Raw genomic sequence first — 22,991 nt, 5'->3', positions numbered from 1 at the left:
CCAAAGCAGTGTGCGAAATGCGAGCTGGGGCAACGAGATGACCAACTTGACCAATGTGGGCGAGGCCCATAGTACTCAGGCACCCTGGGGAAGCGTCATTGGGCTGGGACATCTCAGAGCTGTGAGCAAGGGCGCAGGGACCTCCCAGCTCCCTTCTGTGGCCTTTCCTCGGGGCAGCTTCAGGGCTGGTCCTGAGATGGAGTTCACAGAGGAAGAGTGATGGGTGAGGCCAAATAGAGGCCAACTAGAGGGTGCTGGAGCCCCCAAGAGGACCTGCCCTGTTCTGTGTCCTGGCAGGCGAGCGCAGGAGGGTGTGGGGAAGGTATCTCTCTGTGAGTCTGAGTTTGAATCGTCCGTTCCTTCCTCTGCTGCAGATGAGTGAGAGTGAGACTCTCATCAGTATGGTGAACCGCATGGTGGAGAGCTCCTCCCCCAGGGCCCAACTCTTCATGCAAGTAAGACCTCTGCTGGCAGCATGGGCCCTGTCAACACCATGTCAGCTGCTTGTGCATGGTCCAGTCAACCCACCTGGGATGGGGCTTGCTCCGCCCAACCCACTCATCTGCCAGGCCTCATCTCCCAGGCTCAGCCCGGTCTCCCTCCTTTAATTCCACTGTGTTTCCTTCATTCTTCATGTTCATGGATAAACCCAAATCCCATTTCCCAAACCATCAAAATAACACCAACATCTCATGCCTGCCAGGGATCACAGATCTGCTTTTTAATGTCCAGGACTTCTATTTTATATTTGGTATCTTCTCCGCAGACATTACTGGGGATGAGGGCGTGGGTGTGTGATAGGGAACCATCCAAGGCCAACGGTGTGAAAAGGGTGCTGTGGTTACTGGATGCGTCATGGAGGGCAGGGAGCATGTACTGGACCCAGAGACACTTCTATATGTGTATCAGTCCTGGTTTAGGCACCAGCCCTGTGACTGGTATTCAATCCGCCAGGTCAACAAGCCTCAAGTATTTCCAATGCTCATTCCATTCTCCCATGCCTGATCCTCAAACACAACTGAAGGGTAACTGTTGCTCTCAGGGTTGTTACCAACAAGCCCTCTGGGAGCTACACACCCTTGGAGTCCCTCTCAGCAGTAGGTCCCACAGCTTTGGGAAGAAGAGACAGCCAGTGAGCAGTGCCTCTACTTCTAGAATGGGGCTGGGACAATTGGGATGGAGCCTAGACCAGGCCGTCCCAGGCTTCCCAGCCAGGGGACAGAGAATTAGCTCAGCTCGGGGGCCCAGGTGGAAGCTACCAGAGGTGGTGTACGATGGTTTCTGGCAAAAATGGAGCAAGGGTTGTCGCTCTCCCACCTCCACATGCCCTCTGTCCCCTGCTGCAGTAACCGGCCTCATGTTCCTGCAGGTCCCTCCGTACCCAGAAGTGTTCCGGGACAGCGTCCACACCTACAAGTTAAACGAGCAGGATACAGATGTAAGAGCAGCGCTCCTGCTCCCTCTGTCCACTCCACCCCTCCTGCTGCTGTTCTCGTCCTCCAGCTCCTCCATCCATCTCTCTCCTCGCGGCTCTTCACACATGCGATTCATGTTCTCTCTCGCTGCAAAGACAACATTCTTCCTGTCCCTCCTCACCCCCTTCTTTTCTCATTCTTCCCCCTCCCCCTGCCTCCCACTCTGCCTGTGTGTTTCCCCCTGAGCCCTAGGCCCCGTGTCTCCAGCAGTGGGATCTGCTTCCTGCAGGAACTCAGACTTTGCTAGGAGGTCGGTCAGTCAGTCGTAGTCCCTAGGTAACTGCAAAGAAGAACATGGCTGTGCCCCAGCCCTCGGGGAGCTTCAGGGTAGCGGCAGACACCAGGTGCCAGTAGGTGGCAGCATATGATTCATATATGAACAGCCGGATAACAGGTTCTGCAGCAGTGAGACCATGTGGGCTGGTGGGTCAGGGTCAGAACAGGTGGCATGTGAGCTGGCCTGGAGCTAAAAGGCCCAGAGGGCATGATCTGGTTCAGGGGGAAGGAGCTGCAGGGGTATTTGAGGAATGGCATGAATAGAGCTGAGCACGTAGAAAAGCACAAGTCTTTCCGGAGGAGAAGTATGGCCTCGCCTGCTTTCTCCCCAGCTCCACTGGCCTTGTCTGGGGAGCAGATCTGCCCAGCAGGCCTGGGAGAGGTTCCATTCAGGCAAGGACCAGACCTCCGAGGGACCCTAGCATCAGCCATCCTGAGACCCTGGAGAGGGGAGGGGAGAATAGGTGGTGTGGACCATGGAGCCAGTTTACATTGTTCACTGGTTTTCTGAGACTGTTGTTCAAACACCCTACCTACCCCCTTGAGTCCATATCACCTAGGAGGCCTGGAGGGCCAGGCCACGTTATCTCCCCAACCCTCATGAGTTAGAAGACCTGGGAGGATGGGAATGTAGGAGCCTAATGTTTGGCGTTCGGCCCTCTCTTCTCTCAAGCTGACTTACTTCCTTGGAATAAACACACCTCCCCTCCCAGGGGTTCCTGGGGAGTCAGTCTCCCAAGGTAAAGACCACCTTCCTGTTCCCAGGAGTTTCCCAAGTCAAGGTGAAAGGCTAGGCTTCTCTGCAGGGGAAAGGAGGCGGTATCCAGAGGCCGGGCCCTGCCAACCCAAGTCTCAGGTCCCCATCAAATCGTGTCCTTCACCCCTTCTCTCTCCCTTCCTGCCCCCCACTCCCTCGGGACCCCAGAAGTTGCTGGGCAAATTGTGTGAGCAGAACAAGGTGGTGAGGGAGCAGGACCGGCTGGTGCAGCAGCTCCGAGCTGAGAAGGTGAGAACCAAGGGGTGGCCTTGAGTGGGGGCACGTGGTGGGGGAGAGCCGGGGGCGAGAAGGTGTGGGCTGCTATCTCCATCTTGACTAAGTTGAGAGCTTCGCCCTCCTGAACTCCTGTCCTGCCCTTACTCTCCTGGGGAGCCTCCGGCAGGGTGAGGACAACCTCCACTAATCGGCCTGGGTTGCTAACAGCCCCAAAGAGGCGGGCTCAGGGCCACTCACAGCTCCCCCTGCCTTTCCTCAGGAGAGCCTGGAAAGTGCCTTGATGGGGACCCACCAGGAGCTGGAGATGTTCGGGAGCCAGCCCGCCTACCCAGAGAAGCTGCTGCACAAGAAGGAGTCGCTGCAGAACCAGCTCATCAACATCCGGGTGGAGCTGTCTCAGGCAACCACGGTAGGTAACCACGGTAACCAGAGCGGGTCTGCACCTGCCAGGAGAGCCTCCCCTCCTCAGCGGTGCTCCCCGAATCCCAGTTCTCCCCAGAGGGCCAGAGCAGGGTGCTCCTGGGGAAGGACACAAACAAAGACCAGAGCTCCGCCTTGCAAAGAGACAGCCGGTAAGCCAGGCTGCTCGCCCACAGTCTCCATGCAACTGGCGAACTTTCCACCAACTATACCTGCCCCAGGACGGCGTGAAATCAAGGCCGCTTGTTTCCCTGGCTGCTCTGTCTTCTCCCCTGGAGAACCCGGACCCTGGTAGCAATGCTGCTGCCAGGTCATCCTGGTGGGCCCAGGGCAGACCCTCCCAGCTGACGGCCTGGGTAATAGCTCTCAGGGCAGCAGCAAAAGCCCCTGGAGCATGGCCCAGAGAGGAGAGCAAACCTCCAGAGGCACCCCCTTTCCCTCGGTCTCTTTTCCCTTTATCCTCCGCTTTCCATGGCTCGAGCTGGAAGAGCAGGAGGGTGAGGGAGCGATGCGCCCCGCTCCGGCCTGTCCACATGTCTGGAGAGGATGCTATTTTCTCTTACTTCGGTTTGCAGCAGGCTGGGCTGTGGCACCTCTTGTAAGGCTGGTGCTTGGCTGTCATTAGCATGTCGCAGGCCTGTGCACTCTCCTCCCGGCCCTCCCTAGATCTGCCGGCCTCGGGCCCTTGGCCCCAGGCCCAGTTGCAGGATGAGAGGGATGCTAGGCAAGCTGCTTTCTCAGTAAACGCTCCCCGTGCAGGCCCTGACCAACAGCACCACGGAGTACGAGAGCCTCGAGTCGGAGGTCTCTGCCCTGCACGACGACCTCTGGGAACAGCTCAACTTGGACATCCAGGTGACCAGGGCCCTGGGCAGGCGGGGGTTCGCATGTGCTGTGGGTCTTCCCTTGTCCTTGTGTCCAGAGTGGCATCCTCTCTTGCTTTAGAGATTTCAGACTTAAGATGAAGAGTTGGTTTCTGAGACAAAAGACCAGGTTCAGGCCACTTCAAAGGGACTCTAAATCTCAGGATGAGGATAACGTGGGGTTCTTCTTCAGTTCCATCAAATGACAGGGAGTGAGCCCAGGAGAAGCATAGGAGCTCGTTAGATGTCAGGTGTTGTATGACTGAAGGATTGAACAGACATAAATAGAAATACAAGATCGATATAAATCTCCCTCGGGACATCAGAAGAGTAGGCAGTAGGGGCTACACTCAGGCATTTAGGTAGGAAGAGACCTCCTTTCTGGGACTTGTTAGAAGCACTGTCTGGAGGCAGCGGCTGGACACGCTGACCGTGGGCATCTTGTTCTCTGCCTCCCTCTGTCTTCTCTGCTCAGCACACACCTCCGTGCCCCCTCTCTAGCTGGCGTTGCAAGCCCTGTTTCTCTGGTGCGGTTAAGCCCTGGTTTCCCCGGTTTTCCTCCTGTTTCCTCCTGGTAACAGAACTTATCACCCTACCCTTGCAGCTGGTTAGGCCAGTGGTCGGCAAACTCATGAGTCAACAGAGCCAAATATCCACAGTACAACGATTGAAATTTCTTTTGAGAGCCAAATTTTTTAAACTTAAACTTCTTCTAACACCACTTCTTCAAAATAGACTCGCCCAGGCTGTGGTATTTTGTGGAAGAGCCACACTCAAGAGGCCAAAGAGCCACATGTGGCTCGCGAGCCGCAGTTTGCCGACCACGGGGTTAGGTGGAGTGAGGCGAAGGCCTGGTCCGAGGACCCAGGAGGTCGATGGGCGATTTTGGGAGGCAGGGTAGTGTGACCAAGAGCACCAGCTCTTGGAGCAAACGGACCCAGATTCAGGTGGTGGTTGCACAACTTACTCCCAGGTGGCTGGGCTGCATCCCTTCGTCTCGGAAGTGGGGACAGCTGCCGCCCTCACCCCATAGAGCCGTGCGGCCAGAGTGGGTTAGTGTCTGCAAAGCACTTAGCGCGGTGCCTGGGGTGGGGGTGCTAAATTAGAGGTGGCCATCATTTTTCAAAGAGTGGGTGCTGTCATTGAATATAATCCATGAGCATTTAGGCATATGCTGGGGGTGAGCATTATAGAAGAACTACCTGGATCTGAAGAAAACCAGGAAACTGGAGCTCTCAGCCTGGAAAGGGGGCTACCCTAGAATGTCCACCTGCGGGGCCTCCACTCCAGGACCTGTCTCCCCCAGGGGCTCCGGGGGTGGGTCCCCACTCTCTTTTGGTTCCGAGTCCTCAGGTTGACCTAAGGGGGCCCTTTACTCTGATGACAGAGTCCTCTCCTTGGCATTCAGAACTGAGTTTCATAGAGGCTGAGGACACAGAGACTACCCGTGAGAGAGACTAATGTGTTGGAGGGTGTGTGTGAGTGTGTGTGTGTGTGTGTGTGTGTGTGTTACACTCCCTCGTGCACAGGGCTCCTGCCTGCTGCTGGTTTAAGGGAGGTAGGGAAAGGGCTGGGACACTCCTTAGCAGTCACTTCCTTTGACCTGCTCTGTGGCTGTTGCAGAACGAGGTGCTCAACCGGCAAATCCAGAAGGAGATCTGGAGGATCCAGGACGTGATGGAGGGGCTCAAAAAGAATAACCCGTCCCGGGGCACAGACACAGCCAAGCACAGAGGTGGGCGCCTCCCCCGCCAGCCTCAGGCCTCTGGCTTCACCAGGAATGCTCCGTGCCCTGGCTCCTCCCACACCTGCCGGCTCACCCTCTAGGCCAAGCATGTCAAACTCACAGCCAGCGGGTTTACCGGCCGCGAGTTTGACATGCTTGCTCTAGGCCCTCACTCTGTGCTCAGAACCAGCCATGGTCTCTCAGGGCTCCAGAGTCTTCCCCAGGGCCCTGGGGTGGCGGATGGGACACCCTTATCCTCCCCTCCCCAGAACAGACCAGATATACCACTCAGAGATGCTGTTGACCCTGATACCCTAGATTTCTCCCCAGAAAAGGTCAAAGAGCAGCTGGGCATCCCCAGCCCCTAAGCCCACCGGCCCCTGGGTGGTCTGAGGCCTCTACCTTAGTGTCTGCCTTCAGCCTTGGGACCTTGGGCTGGCTTGCTTTGACATCCTCTCCCCTGTGCAGCACACCGCCCAGCTGTTGACCCAGCCCATATATAAGTCCCTCTGGCAGGCTCAGGGGACCCTCCCAAGTCCTTGGATCCTGCCCTGCCCTCTCCACCTACATAGCCCATCCGTACCCCAGGCCACATCCCTGCCTACCCTCATCTTTCTCCTCTTGTTTTCCCCAAGGAGGCCTTGGCCCCTCGACCACCTACAGCTCCAACAGCCCTGCCAGCCCTCTCAGCTCTGCCAGCCTCACCAGCCCCCTGAGTCCCTTTTCACTGGTGTCTGGCTCTCAGGGGTCCCCCACCAAGTCTGGGTCCAATGAGGTAAGCTGATGAAATGAAGTAGAAGGTAAATGGGGGAGGGAGGACCAGGTCCTCATTTGCCTGAAACTACACAGATTCTGTGCCCCGTCTTCCCCAGAGGCAGTCCGAGTGCCTCTGCCTGAGGGGCCATTCCCATATCCAGTGTGTGACCTGCTGTCCCATTTCTCCTGTACCTGCTCTCGTCTTCACCAGCATCCCTGGCCTCCTTCAGGAGCACCAGGACAGGGAGCAAAGATACCAAGCACTTGATAGGAATTTAAACCCAGAGTTGTTCCAGGGGTGACAGGGTGAGGGCTGGGGGACAGTTTCCTAGTCAGTCGATCAGCAAGCGTTTACCGGCTCTACTGCAGGAGAGGGTGGCAGGAGGCCCTCTCTGGGCACCCCTGCATGCCCACAGCCTCCACTCAGAGAGCCCAGCGCCCAGGGGGACGGAGGCCAATAGACAGCAAACCAGCCTCAGGCCCGTGGTGCTGTGTGTCTCAGTGCTGAGCCATGTGGTTCAGACCATAAATGCTCTGCTGTTCTAGAGAGGATGGGACTAGACCGGGGCCTGAGGCTTTGGCACAGGTAGAGGAACAGGCTGAAGCGTTGGGACAGGTAGAGGAACAGGCTGAAGCATTGGGACAGGTAGAGGAGCAGGCCGAAGCTTTGGGACAGGTAGAGGAACAGGTGAAGCATTGGGACAGGTAGAGGAACAGGTGAAGCGTTGGGACAGGTAGAGGAACAGGTGAAGTGTTGGGACAGGTAGAGGAACAGGTGAAGCGTTGGGACAGGTAGAGGAACAGGCTGAAGCGTTGGGACAGGTAGAGGAACAGGTGAAGCGTTGGGACAGGTAGAGGAACAGGTGAAGTGTTGGGACAGGTAGAGGAACAGGTGAAGCGTTGGGACAGGTAGAGGAACAGGTGAAGCGTTGGGACAGGTAGAGGAACAGGTGAAGCGTTGGGACAGGTAGAGGAACAGGTGAAGCGTTGGGACAGGTAGAGGAGCAGGCCGAAGCTTTGGGACAGGTAGAGGAACAGGTGAAGCGTTGGGACAGGTAGAGGAACAGGTGAAGCTTTGGGACAGGTAGAGGAACAGGTGAAGCGTTGGGACAGGTAGAGGAACAGGTGAAGCATTGGGACAGGTAGAGGAACAGGTGAAGCGTTGGGACAGGTAGAGGAGCAGGTGAAGCGTTGGGACAGGTAGAGGAACAGGTGAAGCGTTGGGACAGGTAGAGGAACAGGTGAAGCGTTGGGACAGGTAGAGGAACAGGTGAAGCGTTGGGACAGGTAGAGGAACAGGTGAAGCGTTGGGACAGGTAGCGGAGCAGGTGAAGCGTTGGGACAGGTAGCGGAACAGGCCATCGCAAGAGGCGCTGGCGGAAGCACAGGTACAGGGTGGGAAGGTGTCGTTGTGACGGTGAGGCAACGAGGAGAGAACTTTGGAGAAGAGCTGGGAGTGATGGGAGTGTGCGCAGGTGGCTCAGTGGAGGGGAGCCTGAGGGCCAGGCACAGCTGGCTCTGCAGGTAGCTGTGTCCAGGCCACAGGTGGGAGTTTGGGTCCAGGGCCCCGGGTCTCCGCGGCGTCTGCCTCTGCTAACGCTCTTTTCTCCTGCTCTCACAGTGCCTGCTCTCACTCCTCCTAATGCTCTGGCTTCTCTCTGCCTCAGGAGCCCGGCCCACCGCGGCCCCCCCTCCCCAAAGCCTACGTGCCCCTGGAGTCTCCTCCCACCGTGCCTCCACTCCCTAGCGAGAGCCACTTCTGGCCATACCCCAACTCCCCTTCCTGGCACTGCAGTGGCGAGACAGCCAGGGGCCAGGTACCCAGCGCCCTTGGGTCCTGGAGGGCAGGGGGGGAGGGGACGGGACAGAAGGCCAGGCGAGGGGCAAGGTGGGACAGGGAGTCACTTCCGCATGCCAGTGTTCATCCCCCGCACTGAATTTCTGCTGGGCCCTCTGTCTGGTCAAACTCTGGAATGAGGAAAGGCTGGTGGGGACACTCACACACGCCCCTTTTTTTCCCTCTTTGCTTCCTGTGGACAACGGGGAAATGAGTTGCTGCTCTACCCTGTGCCCAGGCTCCTGGGGGCCCCTGGCTATGGGTGGTGGTATGGCCCCCTCCCTGCCAACATGACCAGATGATGGGAATCAAGGGACCCCCACACATATACTGGTCCTGTCCTTGTCCACCCCAGGCCCCAAGCCCCCATGCTCTCTGTCTCTGCCTCTGTCCTCTCTGGGGCTCACCACCCCCTGGAATATAAGGATACAGGCCTCCTCTCCCCTGTTCTGGCCTCCCCTCTCGCCTGGATCCCTAGCGAAGATCCAGGAGAGGCGTGCAGTTAGGCTCAGAAGAGGTTGCACGGTGAGTAAATAGTCCTGTGCCTGAACCTGGGAAACTCATATTCTCGTCTCAGCTACTGGTGTGTGCATAGCCCTGAGGGTCTGCCTGGCGAGGTGGGCAGAGCTGGGAGCGGCACTGCAGTCATAGGTGAAGGCAGGTGTGTGACTGGCCGTGCCCTCCAGCGGGGCTGGAGTGGAGATTTCTGAGCTCTGGCCTAGGCTTTTTTCTCTGTGGTCCTCACTGAGACTTAGGTTCTTCAACTGCACGGAGGGGTGTGGAGGGTGGGGGAGGGAGCAGGTACAGAATGAAGCAGATGATGGCTGAGGTCCCTTCTGGTCTCAGGATTCTGTGAGCCACAAGCTAAGTGCCCCTTTCCTGCCCCCAGAGTCCTGGTCCCAAACCTCGCCTGGTTCTTTTTCTCAAGTCTTGGGTAGGATCCACACAGAGTCCTCAGAGACCCTTGGCCTGATGGCCCCTCCTCTCTGGCTCACAGAAAGTCCACGCTTCTTGGTGCTTGCCGAGGGGACTGGCCAGGTTGAGGGGCCTCCCAGAGGCATGAGCCCTCCTTCCTTGAGGACCTCGCCCTGGCCAGCCTAGTGCCTCCCTGCCCACTTCACAACTGGCACACGCAGAGTAGCCCTGTCCCGGGTTTTCAAGGGTTTGCATGCCAACTATTGCTGAACAAAGAACTATCACCGGGGCCTAGTTCCTGGCAGTCACTCTCGCATTTAACCCCTCCTCATCCTTCCTTCCAGCCCAAGGCAAGCTACGACCCAAGCAAGAGAGAGTCCCACCAGACATCACCCTCGGACACGTCTAGGGACATCAGCCTTGTGCCTACCCGGCAAGAGGTGGAGGCAGACAAGCAGACAGCTCTCAACAAAGGTACCTCCTGCCCCATCTTCCCTGAGAAGTGAGGCTCGGGGTCAGAGAGGAGCGCAGGGCGGTGCTCACTCATACCCACGGAGTGCTCACCCTCCCGGCCTGTCTTCTCCACGGGAGGTGTTGGGGGGGTGAGACCGAGCCTCTCTGAGAAGCAGCCCCGCCCCATCTCTCCGCCTTCCTCTCTCCATGAGGCCCACTGGCTGCTCTGTCTCCCTGCAGTTGGCATTGTGCCCCCGCGGACAAAGTCGCCCACTGAGGAAGAGGTGACCCCATCAGGGGTGGTGAGGAGGAATGCTAATGGGCTCCCCAATGGCCTCTCTGCGCGGGTAAGTACGCTTGCAGGCTCTGGGGGCTTGGTGGGCCTGCCAGGCCAGGAGCCCAGGGGCCCTGAGTGTCCACCATCTGTCACTCCTGTTCAAGAAACCCAGGGCTGGAGGCGGGAGACAGAATAAGCAGGAAGGCCAGCAGCCCCAGGCGAGGGGGTCTTCTTCAAGGAGACATGCCATGGGACAAGTAATGTGTGCACAATAAAGATAAAAAAGTACTGAACAAAGTTATTACGATGAGATACAGATGTGGCAGAAACCAGTGGTCAGTGTCGTGTGCTGGCCGAAGCTGTGTGTCGGGGTCCTGGGGCCGCTAGGAAAGGAGCAGAATGCCACAAACTTAACACAGAAGTTCATTTTCTCACATTTGTGGAGGGCAGAAGTCTGCACTGGAGGTTAGGACAGGTAGCGGAACAGGAGGCACGGGTGGCTCCTCTGGAGGCTGAGGGAGAGGCCCTGCCACACCCCCCCAGTGGATGGTGGTTGCTGGCCATCCTTGGTGTCCTTGACTTGTAGACACATCACTCCAGTCTCTGCCCCCACCTTCGCATCACCTCTCCCATGTGTCTTCTTGTCTCCCATGAGGACACCCATTATTGGTTTTAGGGTGGCCCTGATTCAGGATGATCTTGAGACCCTTAATTTAATTACACCTGCAAAGACCCCATTTCCAAATAAGGTCACACTCACAGGTCCTGGGGGTCAGAACTTGGGCATATCTTCCGGGAACTGCTATTCCATTGACTACAGGCAAGTTTCCCACGGAAGGGAAATCTTAAGGGATCAGGGCAGCTGAAAGGCTGGGTGAAGGACCTGCACCTCTCAGAGCCTCGTCTCCCCCCGCCCCACCCCCTGCCCCCGCAGCAGGAGCGCCCCAAGAGTGCAGTGTTCCCCGGCGAGGGCAAGGTGAAGATGAGCGTGGAGGAGCAGATCGACCGCATGCGGCGCCACCAGAGCGGCTCCATGAAGGAGAAGCGGAGGAGCCTGCAGCTTCCTGCCAGCCCTGCCCCCGACCCCAGCCCCCGGCCAGCCTACAAAGTGGTAAGTCCTCCCAGCCACCCACAGGCATGGCCAGATGGTAGTCAACACTGCCTACTCCTGGGTGTGGGTGCGGCCAGCCTGGGCTGGAGTTCTGGGGGTAGGCTGGGGTTTAGAGAGGGAGGGGCTGGGGAGGACCCACACTGGGCACTGGAGGCCTGGGAGGCTTCTGCCCACTGGGCAAGGAGATCCTGCTGCAGGCGTTCCCTTCTTCTTTTTTTCATGTATTTGTATTGATTTCAGAGAAGAGAGAGAGAGGAACATCAATGATGAGAGAGAATCATTGATTGGCTGCCTTCTGCACGCACACATTGAGATTGAGCCCACAACCCTGGCATGTGCCCTGACTGGGAATCCAATCGTGACCTCCTGGCTCATAGGTCAACACTCCACCACTGAGCCATGCCAGTCGGGCTGGGTGTTTCCTTTGTGTTTAAAGAAAACTAACTCACAAATAGGAATGCCTTGATTGTTTTGGTTGAAACAAATTACATACCATTCAGGTAATAGAGAGCAGTACACCATCCACCACCCACAAGTGGCCACCACTTACAAACGTTTCTAGAGCACTTTCTGTGGGCTTAGCACTGGGCTAGGTATCCTGACGATCATTGTGCCAGCTCAGCATTGCACGGCTCAGTACAGTTCCCCATCCCTTTCCCGTTCTCCGCCTAGTCCTTTCAATAACCCAGGGTTAGGAATTATTATCCTTAGAGAGAGAGAAACCAAGTCATGAGAAATTAAGGGAGTCCTGGGCCACACAGCTATTAAGTGCAGGGCTGGGAGGAGCCCAAGGCATCTGCCTAATTTTTCTTTCTGAAATATGCAAAAATTGTGACTCATAAATCCTGCCCTCAGACCGTTTACATTCCAGTTGGTGGATTGGAACTTCCATAATAATAGGAAGTGATTAGAGACACTGAATGTAAGACACTGAATCAGCTGCCCAAATATATGTCACAGGAGGCGACCAAAGGGCATAGGGGTGGGGTGGGGGGTGACGAATGCTGGTGAGAATGTTGATGAAGTCTTGCCTCCGGGTCCTGGCAGGCGGGCAGGCTTTGGACAGGCAGTAGGCAGGGTGGCTCTGCAGTGGGAGCCATGGGGTGGCAGCCAGACCAGGCGCGCCAGGCAGGGACAGCGGGGGCACGCATGGTTAGGGTTCCTGGGAGGCACGGGTAGAAGTGGAGGTGCCCGTGTCCCCAGGTGCGTCGTCACCGCAGCATCCATGAAGTGGACATCTCCAACTTGGAGGCTGCCCTGCGGGCGGAGGAGCCTGGCGGGCAGGCCTACGAGACACCGCGGGAGGAGATCGCCCGGCTTCGCAAGATGGAGCTGGAGCCCCAGCACTACGACGTGGACATCAACAAGGAGGTGAGCCGAGTCCAGGGGGCGGGGCGGGCAGAAACCCTGGGAGGGGTGGAGCGATAACCACGGTCCCCCCACAGCTCTCCACCCCCGACAAAGTCCTCATCCCTGAGCGGTACATCGACCTGGAGCCGGACACCCCCCTGAGCCCTGAGGAGCTGAAGGAGAAGCAGAAGAAGGTGGAGAGGATCAAGACACTCATTGCCAAGTCCAGGTAACTGGCCTGGGGGAACCTGCACTTTTTCTGCCCCCGCTGGCACCTAGGACACCAGCACTCCAACCCATGACCGAGGGGACCCCAGCCTCTCCCAGAGTGGAGCGAATGGAGGCCGTGGCTCAGGGCAGCGATCTGGGCCTGGCCCTCCGGTGGGCCAGGAGCTGCCTGTGGGTGCCCAGAGGACTGTGAGCTCACGCACATGCTCATCCAGACACACTGATGGGCTGCCTCTGTGACTTCTCCCCTCCAAGGCAGCCCTAAACGTGCACTTGAACCTTCTAATTTGTTGTAAAGCACTGTGGGTAAGGGTCCCAACATGCGTTTTGCCAGGTCCCACTCATCCCTGGGGGACAGCCTTGCTGGGGACCAGAGCCTGCACATGCCCCCACAGGCCAGCTGGACATCCTGTCCCCCCACCATGTCTGTGTGTCTGTGCCTCCTCAGTATGCAGAACGTGGTGCCCATCGGCGAGGGGGACCTTGTGGACGTGTCCCAGGACTCAGAGAGCCAGCTGCAGGAGCAGGAGAAGCGGATTGAAATCTCCTGCGCCCTGGCGACCGAGGCCTCCCGCCGGGGCCGCATGCTGTCTGGTGAGAGGGGCTGGGCCTCGCTCCGCCAGGGAGATGGCTGACCGACCACGTAGGGGAGGAGGCACGGCGCTGTCAGGGGTCAGGGCTAGAGAGGAACAGGGCGAGGGCAGGATGAGCACTTACTGGGCACCAGGTACTGTGCTAGGTTCAGGGTGCAGAGGCCGGAGTTGCTGAGGTGCAGGATCTCAGAGCCGTGACGACCCTCCTCGCCCCTGTATAGCGGGATGGCCACGGCCATCCGGGAGCACAGGGAGCCACTCGACCTGGGCAGGTTGGGAAGCACGGAGAAAGGTGATTACTGACTTGATTGGGAAAGTTCAAAGTATTTACCACTTGAGGGGTGAGGGCCAGGTATTCCAGGGTACCCTTCCCTTCCCCTTCTTCTTCTTTGCTTTGTTAATCCTCACCCAAGGATATTTTTCCATTGATTTTTAGAGAGAGTGGAAGGGAAGGGGGGGGGGGAAGAGAGAGAGAGAGAGAGAGAGAAATATCGATGTGAGAGAGACACACCTATGGTTGCCTCCCGCATCGAGCCTGCGACCAAGGTACGTGCCTTTGACTAGAATCGAACCTGGACCCTTCAGTCTTCGGGCTGAGTCTCTATCCACTGAGCCAAACCAGCAAGGGCTCACTTCCCCTTCTGGGCTCACTTCCCCTTCTGGGCTCACTTCCCCTTCTGGCTGCATGCGGAGAGGAAGAATGAGAAAGAGGGTGCACCAACCGAGGGGCTGAGCGTGCTAACAATCACCACGTTGGCTACTGACCCCAGCACACCTTTCTGCTAAGGAAAGATGAGTCTGAGGAGCTGACTCACAGGGTCCAAAGGGCACCAGGTCCCGGATGGACACCGTGAGGTCAAAGTCAACAGGACTCATTCTCCTCAGCCTGTGAGACATCGCCCAGAGGAGATGGGAGTGTAATAGGCAAGAACGAGATGAATGAAGGTGGGAAGAATGAAAGGGATTCTTTCTGAACGGGAGCAGGGAAGGTAGAGGAGAGACAGTGCTAAGTCATGAAGGCTGGAAGATGAACTGTTGTCTCCCCTCAAGACAAGGTGGTTGGGATGAAGAGGGAGAGGAACAGAGGGGGCTTTGGGGCTGGCCAGGAGGGATGCCCGGGAAGGATGCCAGGCTTGATGACTTTGGTCCAGGAAGCAGCCATGGGGCACTGGCCCACAGGTACAGCAGCCTGGGTGGGAGTCAGTGGAGGGGATGGCGGTGTTTACGAGGATTCAGTGCCGGCTACCTGAGGCTCCAGTCCCTCTTCCGTAAAATTCAAATTAAGACACCGGTGTGCTGGTGTGAGGAACAGACACAGCGTGTGCTAAGCACCCAGCACAGTGCCAGGCGCTCAGTACGTGCTCAGGAAACTCCTGCCAGCTGGGGTAGTAGTGCTGTTGGTGATGGTGGTAGTTGGTATTTCGTTGAAATAGCAATGGCTGAAGCAGGAAGAGGAGCCATTTGTGTTTTTCTAGCTATTTTAAACATGGATATTTTCAGAAACCAGCGGCTTTTGGGCTACAAGAAGGATTTAAGTCAGCCTTAAGGAAGAACCTACGGCACTTAGGGTGTAGTGGACATGAGCTGGGTGTCCTGGGGAAGCCCCTGGAGATAGTTCAGAGAGAGGCCACCCTTGGGCTGGAGTTGAGGGCAAGGGAAATCCTGTAGCCAGAGGCAGCAGAACCAGTTTGGCTGCCAGGAGGCCCCGGTCAAACCTTCCTGAACCCTCCAAAGATCAAATTCCACACGCTCTGGGCAAAAGGAAACTTCCTGTTTCAAGGGTTAGAGCACACAATATTGTTCTTAATCCTTCCCTCCGCCCCTGCCCCAGCCCCTGGCGCTCTCTCCGACAGTCCCCCAGCCACAGGTTTCACGGAAACAAAACACGCCGGGCCTCTCAGATTCCCCCACACACACACACCGGCTTACATTTCAGGGTCTGTGCACCGAGAGCACACGGCACCTGGGTTTTGCCAAAACCCCAACTATTTAAATAATGGCTGTGGAAGGGCCAGACCTCAGACTTAGCCCACTGTCCCCACCACCCAGAGTCTATGGCCCAGGTGCCCAGAGCTGCTGATCTGCCAGGCACAGCGAGGACTGTTCCTGGGCACACATGGTGTGGGCACCGTCCATGCTGGGGGCCTGTGTGCATGGGGTGCTGGGCCTGTGTGCATGGGGTGCTGGGCACGGGCGTGAGGACAGTGCCTGAGTGTGGCTGTGTGGCACGGATGGTGTGGTCAGTGACGAGTGTGGCAGCGTTGGGCCATAACACCCAGTGTGCACGGACGCAAGTCCGCACTATAGGGGAAGGTGTGGCAGTTTTCAGGTCGTGTACACTGAGTGGCCAGATTATTATGATCTCTGAACGCATAATAATCTGGCCACTCAGTGTATATCCTATATAATAAAAGGCTAATATGCAAATTGTCCCCTCAACCAGGAGTTAAACCAGCAGGCAGGCTGGCCAACTGTCCAAGTCCCCTCCCCCTGGCCAGGCAGGCCGGACCCACCCATGCACGAATTCATGCACCAGGCCTCTAATATATGTATAATAATATATATATATATACACACACACACACACACACACACACACACACACACACACACACTGAGTGGCCAGATTATTATGTATTCAGAGATCATAATAATCTGGCCACTCAGTGTATATGGCATGAGGGCATGTAGAGTGTCTGAATCAGTATTGTTTGTAGATATGCATGTATTTGTGTGTATTCAAGTGTGTGGTATGGGGGAGAGGGAATGTTTGAGTACAAATATAGGCGTGTGTATGTATGTGTGTACATGAGTGCAAAATGTCCATGGGTGTTGTGTGGAGACAGGTGTACTTGGTAAGCTGTTGGAGTGTAGGTATATGTGTCCAGGGGGCCCAATGCAGGGTGGAGGTAGTGTTTATGCACGTGTTCGTGTGTGATTGGCTTTGTCTGCAGAACGAGGGATGATAAAAACGTTTGTGTATATTTTGTGCGCAGTGTGTACATTGCAATATTTGTGAACATCTGTCTGCATGGGGTGTGGGGAGAGCAGTCTCATGAATGTGCGTATGTGTGACTGGTTATTGGCGCATGCAGATGCGGCAGGCCTTGGGAGCACAAGTATAATGCCACATCTGTCCAGCACATACCTGCTGCAGAGTCTTTCTTGCTCTTACTGCTTTAGGGTCATTAAAAATGGCCTTACTTTGCTGACCTCTGTCAAGGGTTGCCCTGAGGGGTTTTAAATGGTTCAGACCTGTTTGTAGCTCCGTTCAATGCTCCCAAACTGTTACACGTTTAAAGTTATGCCTACTTTTTGCCAAAGATTTTCTCTCTTCGGTTGTGCCTTCTTATGGATGTCATGGGTCCCTCAATTCCTCTTTCTTTTCTAATTTTCTTGTTTTCACTCTCCCGTGGGCTGGAACCCCAGCCAGGCAGCGCCTTAGAGTCGCGCGTAACTCAGGGTCCCTGGACTCCAAGGAGCGCTTCCCGAGTCACTGGAAGAACTCCCTGCATGTACACTGTAACATCCACTTGGCTTCCCTGAGGCAGTCCTTGCTCAGCTTTTGAGTTTTTGACTGTTTTAGAAACCGAGGTTGCCAGAGAACTAGCCATCGCGATGCAGACATGCACAGGAATGTGTTTCGAAAGCATCTGTGAATGCATTTGAGTGTGAAGTTATAGGTGTGCTGAGCCATGTGCACACGTACGCACACACACATGAATCTGAGTTGTGTGCAGTAAGTAAGGATACGGTTTAGCTGCATCTCATGCACAGTCCATGTTGTGTGTGGCAGACACGACTCCCTGCTGCGTGTCTTCGGTACATATGTGGTGTGTGCACATTTGTGGTAGGCGGTGCACTGGCCCTGTCTCCTGCACAGGGCAGGGAAGGTGGCGAGGTCCGGCGGCGGGGCGGCGGGGGTGGGGGCGCGCAGGGAGCGGAAGTTGAACGCCTAGATCCCTCTCTCGGAGTAAACGGGAGACCCTGCGGGGTCTGGCTCTGCTCTGAGCCGCAGTGAGGACATTTGCTCCGCTCGCTCCTGCTTACTCACAGCTGGGCTGCGGGTGCACAGGGGCCAGGATTGCATAGGGCTGGTCCCTAACAACGCAGCGTCTCATTGCTCTCAACATGGAATAATAATGAAATAGAATAAAATCTCATTAACTCAAAGTCAGCACCTTAAGGCGTGTAGGTTTGTTTCGGGGGTAGATGGCAGTTTGCCTTCACTGGGTTGTGCACAGAGTTTCGACCAGCAGGGCACACGTTTCTTTCTTTCTTTCTTTTTAAATACATTTTTATTGATTTCAGAGAGGAAGGGAGAGGGAGATAGAAACATCAATGATGAGAGAGAATCTCTGAGCCCCCAACCCGGGCATGTGCCCTTGACTGGAATCGAACCTGGGACCCTTCCGTCTGCAGGCCGATGCTCTATCCATTGAGCCAAACCAGCTAGGGCGGGGCACACATTTCTGAGTTACCAGAACTCACTCTCAGCCTCTCAGAAGCCTCCATTTTAAAGGAATCAATTAACATGGTGATCACCTCACTTCGATCGTCATAAGTGGGGGCGACTTTCCTGTGCTGTTAATCATTCGCAGAGCGCTATCCCCGCAGGAAAGGCGCCACCCCATTCCCTGTGCACATTATGGAGGTTTGTGCCAACTTCCCGTTGTCAGTGGGAGGGGAGCCTTGGGCCCCAAGGCCAGGCCTGGCCCCGGCCCCAGCCACACTGGGTCCCAGCAAAGCCTGGATTCGGCCAGGTCTCCCCTGGGGCCATGTTCTCCTCCCCAGCGCCCCGACAGGCCACTCTGCCTCAGCTTGGGCAGGTCCCCAGGCTCCACTGTTCTCTCTGCTTGTCGCCTGCCCTGCTCTCTGCCCTCTGGGGCAAGAGCTGCCTGCTCCCCGCGCCCCCCCCCCTGCACATCCCCCCCCATTCACCTCCCTGTTCATTTCTGTTTCCAGTGCAATGTGCCACCCCAAGCCCTCCCACCTCCCCTGCCTCCCCGACTTCACCAGCCAACCCCCTCTCGTCTGAATCCCCACGGGGCACCGACAGCAGCCATGCCATGCGGGTCTGAGCTCCGACGTAAGCACTTTTCTACTGTATTTCCTCCACCCCAGGGAGAGGGACCCCTGCCCTCACCCCCACTGAGCCATCTGCACCCTCTCATTCCGGCATTGCTTCTCCCCTCCGCCCAGTGCCTGGTCGCTCTCCCCCGCCACCCCTCTGCTTGAGCCCGGTGTCCCCTCGCTGGGTCCCGGTGCCCCGTGCTGGACTGGGGCTGGCTGGCAGGGCGGCTGCTTGGAGCTGCAATGCCAATGCCATGGGCTTTGCTTCTCCAGAAGCAGATGGAACAGAGCTGAGGCCTCCCTTGTCCACTGTCCCGAGGGGGCTTCCCGGACACCCTCCCCTATAGCTCCTGTGACTTACACAGCCTGGGGAGCCCCCAGAAGCCGTTTCGCCCAGATCTTACTTATCCCAGACCTCACTGTAAATTACAATAACGTCAGGCTCTATAGCCAGAGGCTGTGCCCCGTCCTTCCCCCCAGCACAGGGCGCTCAGTGCCAGGCGAGCGGAGAGCACAGGACTGCGGTCTGTTTCTCTCTCTCGGGTGAGGGAGGCGGCGGGTCCTCGAGGTCTGACCAGTCTCGCTCCTGGGAAAGTGTCTGGAGTCCGCTCTGTGCGCCCCCTTTCTCACCGATGTCCCTTTTCTTCAGTGCAAGCCCTGGCGGAGGCCACCGCCTCGAAGCTCCACGGAGCCACCTTCTGAAGCGCCGCCCGCGAGCCCCGGCCCTCCCCGCCCCCGTGCTCTCCTGGGAAAACTGCGAGGAGCCAGACTGAGGGCCAGGGCTGCTGCCCACAGGAGCACGGAGGCTTCAGCCCCGAAGCCCTCGCTGCTCAGACGCGGTCCCTCCGGTCCTGAGATGGAGCGGAAAGCATCCTGTCTGATGCCCGAGTCACAGGACGCCCAGGCCTGACTGGCTGGGGTGGTGATGGCCCTACTGGAACATTCCCCGATGGAGAAGACGCCCTGGGGGAAGATGCTCTGGACCATCTGAGGTTGGGACGAGAGGTGAGGAGCAGAGGGACACTCTGCCTCTTGCCACCCTCCTTGACACCAAGGACAGCACCTGCCATCATCCCCTCCCCGTCAGCGCCTCCCCCCACGGCCCCCGCTGTGCCTAGGGCTCTGATCCCTGCTGTGGGTGCTCCTGTGCAGTCCCGTGGAGACGAACCACCCTGTCCGAGCCAAAGACAAGATGACGAGAGAGGGGGCGAGGCGCCTTGGCTCCCCGGAGACAGGGCAGGCTGGGATAGAGAGCAGGTCTGGGCAGTGTCTGGGGAGGTTGGGAAGCGGGAGGAGAAGGAAGGGAGGTCCTAGGAAAGGAAGGGAAAGAAGCAGCAGGGCTCATTCGCAAGTAAGAGGACAGAGACGGAGAGAGGACAGGAATGGTTTCCGGGGTGAGGCTTAGCGTGGTGCCAAGGACCGTGCCACACTGTCAGCTTGGCCCTTCCCAACTTGTCCCCAGGCCAGTGCCGAGGCCCCAGGAGGCCCCACCAGTGAGCACACGGTGGCCTTCGGCTGAAGTGCTTGGCATGGGGGTGGGTGGAAATGAGGGCGCTGGGTAGGCCAGTCCAGGGCACACAGGGCCCTCTGAAGGCCTGGGCCTGGTGTCTGCCTCTGGTACTGGGCTTGGGGGCAGAGGAAGGATCTGTCTTGTGCAGGGTGTGGTCAGCCTTGGGGCCTCTCCTCACCATTTTGGTGGCACTTTCTGGCATGTGCTGTGGGCCAGCTGCCGGTGTGCCTGGGGAGAGGGAATGAGCCTTCACCTGGGAGGCCAGATGCCAGGACCCTGCCGCACACCCCCGGCCTCCCAGACAAGGACCCGTGGAGGCTGTACCAAGGACGCCCTTCTGGCTGACTCTTTCGGGATCCACCTGACAGGGAGGCCAGTGCGGGAGAGACAGAAGCAAACTCATTCTTCCTCCGCTCCGCCCACCATGAGATGAATGTAGCCAGAAGGAGGGAGGAGAGAGAGTGCGGCTGAACAGTCTGGCTCCTAGGCCTTCTCTTTGCGAGTTGCTGCCTGAGACTCCAGCCTGACCTCCAGCCGCCCTAAGAACAACTACTTTATCTCCCACCAATTCTTCCCTCCTTCACGGCTGGGCTGGGGCAGTTACTGGTTCATATGCAAGTAATGGTGACAATTCATTCAACAGATATTTACCAAGCACCATTTATGTGCTAGGCACTGTCTTAGATGCTTAGGAAGTCGTTCTGAGGGATTACAGGCTGGGGGTTCCACTCGTCTTCACCTGTGGCAGGTTTTTGGCTTCATTTCCCGTCTTTAGCGCAGCTCGAGCACCCCAAACGGTCCTTTCTCCCCGACAGACTGGCAGGTGGGGTTGGCTCCCAGCTCTTCCTCGTGCCCGCACCTTCCTCCATCCACAAGACACAGATTTTTCAGGGCCTTCCATGCCTTCCCCTTCCTTTATCTGTCTCTCCTTTTTTTAAAGTGATATTTTTAAGAAATACATGGAAAATACCAAGGATCAATGTCTGCTCGTCTGTCACCTCTGTCACCTCCTATTTCATAAAGCTGGCCCTTTATGTTGCTTTACATGCCTTAATATATGTTTTATGAATAGTACACACATTATAGGTATATATGTAAGATACGTACTGGTTTGGGTGTCGGATCCTCTCCTAGAACTCCTGCCCAGGCCCGTCTTCTCTCCTTTACTCCCCACACCATTCCCAGCATGTTGCGGCTGTACCCCATGCTTTGGATCCAAAGAAGGGGAGAGAAAGACTTCTTTTAAGACAGATCTATTTTACGCTTTTATTATGAAAGCAAATCTATTTTCAAATGTGCAATGCCTAAATGGAATTGGCCAACAACCGGAGGAGACTGGGGTGGCTGCCTCTAGGTCTGGCCTCCACCCCGCCCCCCCTTCCCCAGCTGCTCCCTTCCTCCCACTGCCCGGTCTGCAGAGGGCTGGTCCCCACAGCCCAGCCGAGAGCATCTCCCCAGGGCAGGACGTGCTCTCAGAAGTCCTGGTCGAAGGATTTAGTTACACTGTCCACTCTTAATGACCCTCTAGGGTTCTCGGGTATGAATCCTGTGGAAGAAAGCGTGTAAGTGTGTGCACACGAGCGCCCCACGCAGGCACCTCCCAGCGATGTGCTCCCGGCCTCCCTCCATCACCTGCTGTAGGGGGCAGGCAGTTTCATGGCCACCTGTGCCAAACACGAATGTCAGTCTGTCCCTTGACGGACCCAGGGAATGGTGCAAAGGCCAAAGGAAATGGTTTGAGATCCCTGGTCCTTCAGCGCAGACGTGTTTGAGTTCCTTGGACTTCCCACACTCCTTTTCACGTGGCCTCTGCTCTGGGTCGCGTTGATGGCATCTGTTTCACTCTGTGACCTTTCTTCTGGGGGCCGTTCCTAAGGGCCTGGTACCTCGGTCTGGCATCCAGACTGCGGAGTCGGCTTCTGGGCTGAGGAGGGTCCCACGGACAATGTAGCGTCTCAGTCTTCCAAACTGCTTGTCAACTGGAGGTGGGCAAGGGGCTCTTGCCTTGTACAGATCTGGGCAGGATGGGAGTCTTTTGTCCAGATCAGGAATCTGGGGGTTTGGAACTAGCGCAGAGCTGCCGGCCAGCATTGGAAGCCTGACCTCCCAACTTCACCACTTACCGGCCCCTGCTTCCATCTTGCTGCGGATGAATGGGGCCCAGATGGAGGCCCAGGGCTAAGAAACCCACCTGGGTACACTCCTGGTTACTGATCTAGAGCCTTCCCAATTAGCACATGACCTCCCTGATCAATAACCGAGAGGCTGCAATCAAATATTGCTTCTGTCACTTTAAAGATTTTCTGAGGTTGCAAGCTGTGCACATATTTCTGCCTTGGCGAGAGGCATGTTCTTGGGGCAGGGCTGACTATAGCAAGAAGAACCGAATTCCTTTCCCCTTTAGGCAACCCCACCTGGAAGCTCTTAAAACTAAGGAAAAATATGAAATATACATATATATATATGTATATATATACACACACACATATATATATCTATTTATGCACATAATGGGGCCAATCTGATTTGCTAGTATTAGACAATAAACTATACAAGGAAATGTCTGATCTCAGTGTCTTTATTTAGCATAAAAGTGGCCTTAGAAGAAGAGTTCAGGTTAGATAAACGGACAGCATCGCTGCCAGGGGACCGGCAGCTGTAGCAGCCCCTGAGCATCTTTCTAGCCGAAGCCCCTCCCGGGGAGGGGGCACCTGCCTGATAGGCTAGAGTTGGGGTCCGCTCTCAGCAGCTGAAGAGCCCCCGTGAGCTCTGCTTTTGTATATTGCGAGTTTGTATAAAGCCAACACCAGAAATAAAATGGTTTGTACAAGTGGTGCGTGTCTTGCCCTCTGTGTCCATGTCTGCCTGTGGCTGGCCTCAGGGTTCATGGCCGTTTACGGTGGGTCTGGGGCCAGGCCTTCCCGAAGAGCAGAGCAGGTTCAAAGCACATGGACCGCCACCCCTCTCCCTCGGTCTCAAGCTGCATCTCCCCCTCCTCCCAGGCAGCTATCCCCGAGTTCTCGAAAGAGTGCCACCTCCCTGCGCCCCAGGGATGATGCTATGCTGCCAACACCACAGTCATCTTCTTGGCTCAGGCGACCCCAGATCAAGGCTTGTGCCAAGGTCTGTATACC

At 56.7% G+C, this 22,991-nt stretch overlaps 1 protein-coding gene across 14 annotated transcripts in view; it reads left to right on the top strand.

Annotated features, from left to right (window-relative positions):
• The window catches only part of PLEKHA6 (pleckstrin homology domain containing A6), a 116,185-nt gene extending 93,498 nt beyond the window's left edge, over positions 1-22,687 (top strand). For 8 of the 14 annotated variants that reach the window (XM_080648849.1, XM_080648850.1, XM_080648851.1 and 5 more), the window contains 16 exons: positions 375-455; positions 1,370-1,438; positions 2,677-2,757; positions 3,005-3,154; positions 3,925-4,020; positions 5,652-5,763; positions 6,390-6,529; positions 8,178-8,327; positions 9,607-9,736; positions 9,956-10,062; positions 10,927-11,103; positions 12,307-12,474; positions 12,549-12,682; positions 13,130-13,275; positions 18,240-18,363; positions 18,997-22,687. In XM_080648849.1, coding sequence (XP_080504975.1) covers positions 375-455; positions 1,370-1,438; positions 2,677-2,757; positions 3,005-3,154; positions 3,925-4,020; positions 5,652-5,763; positions 6,390-6,529; positions 8,178-8,327; positions 9,607-9,736; positions 9,956-10,062; positions 10,927-11,103; positions 12,307-12,474; positions 12,549-12,682; positions 13,130-13,275; positions 18,240-18,355 — 1,857 coding nt within the window. In that variant the 3' untranslated portion in view covers positions 18,356-18,363; positions 18,997-22,687. The remainder of the gene's footprint in view (positions 1-374; positions 456-1,369; positions 1,439-2,676; positions 2,758-3,004; positions 3,155-3,924; positions 4,021-5,651; positions 5,764-6,389; positions 6,530-8,177; positions 8,328-9,606; positions 9,737-9,955; positions 10,063-10,926; positions 11,104-12,306; positions 12,475-12,548; positions 12,683-13,129; positions 13,276-18,239; positions 18,364-18,996) is intronic. The other 6 variants (XM_080648853.1, XM_080648861.1, XM_080648854.1 and 3 more) reach the window with 5 other exon arrangements.
• The last annotated feature ends 304 nt before the right edge of the window (positions 22,688-22,991 follow it).

The sequence above is a fragment of the Plecotus auritus genome, assembly GCF_963455305.1.
Source record: "Plecotus auritus genome assembly, chromosome: 12".
Lineage (NCBI taxonomy): Eukaryota > Metazoa > Chordata > Mammalia > Chiroptera > Vespertilionidae > Plecotus > Plecotus auritus.
This window is presented reverse-complemented; position numbering and strand designations above follow the sequence as displayed.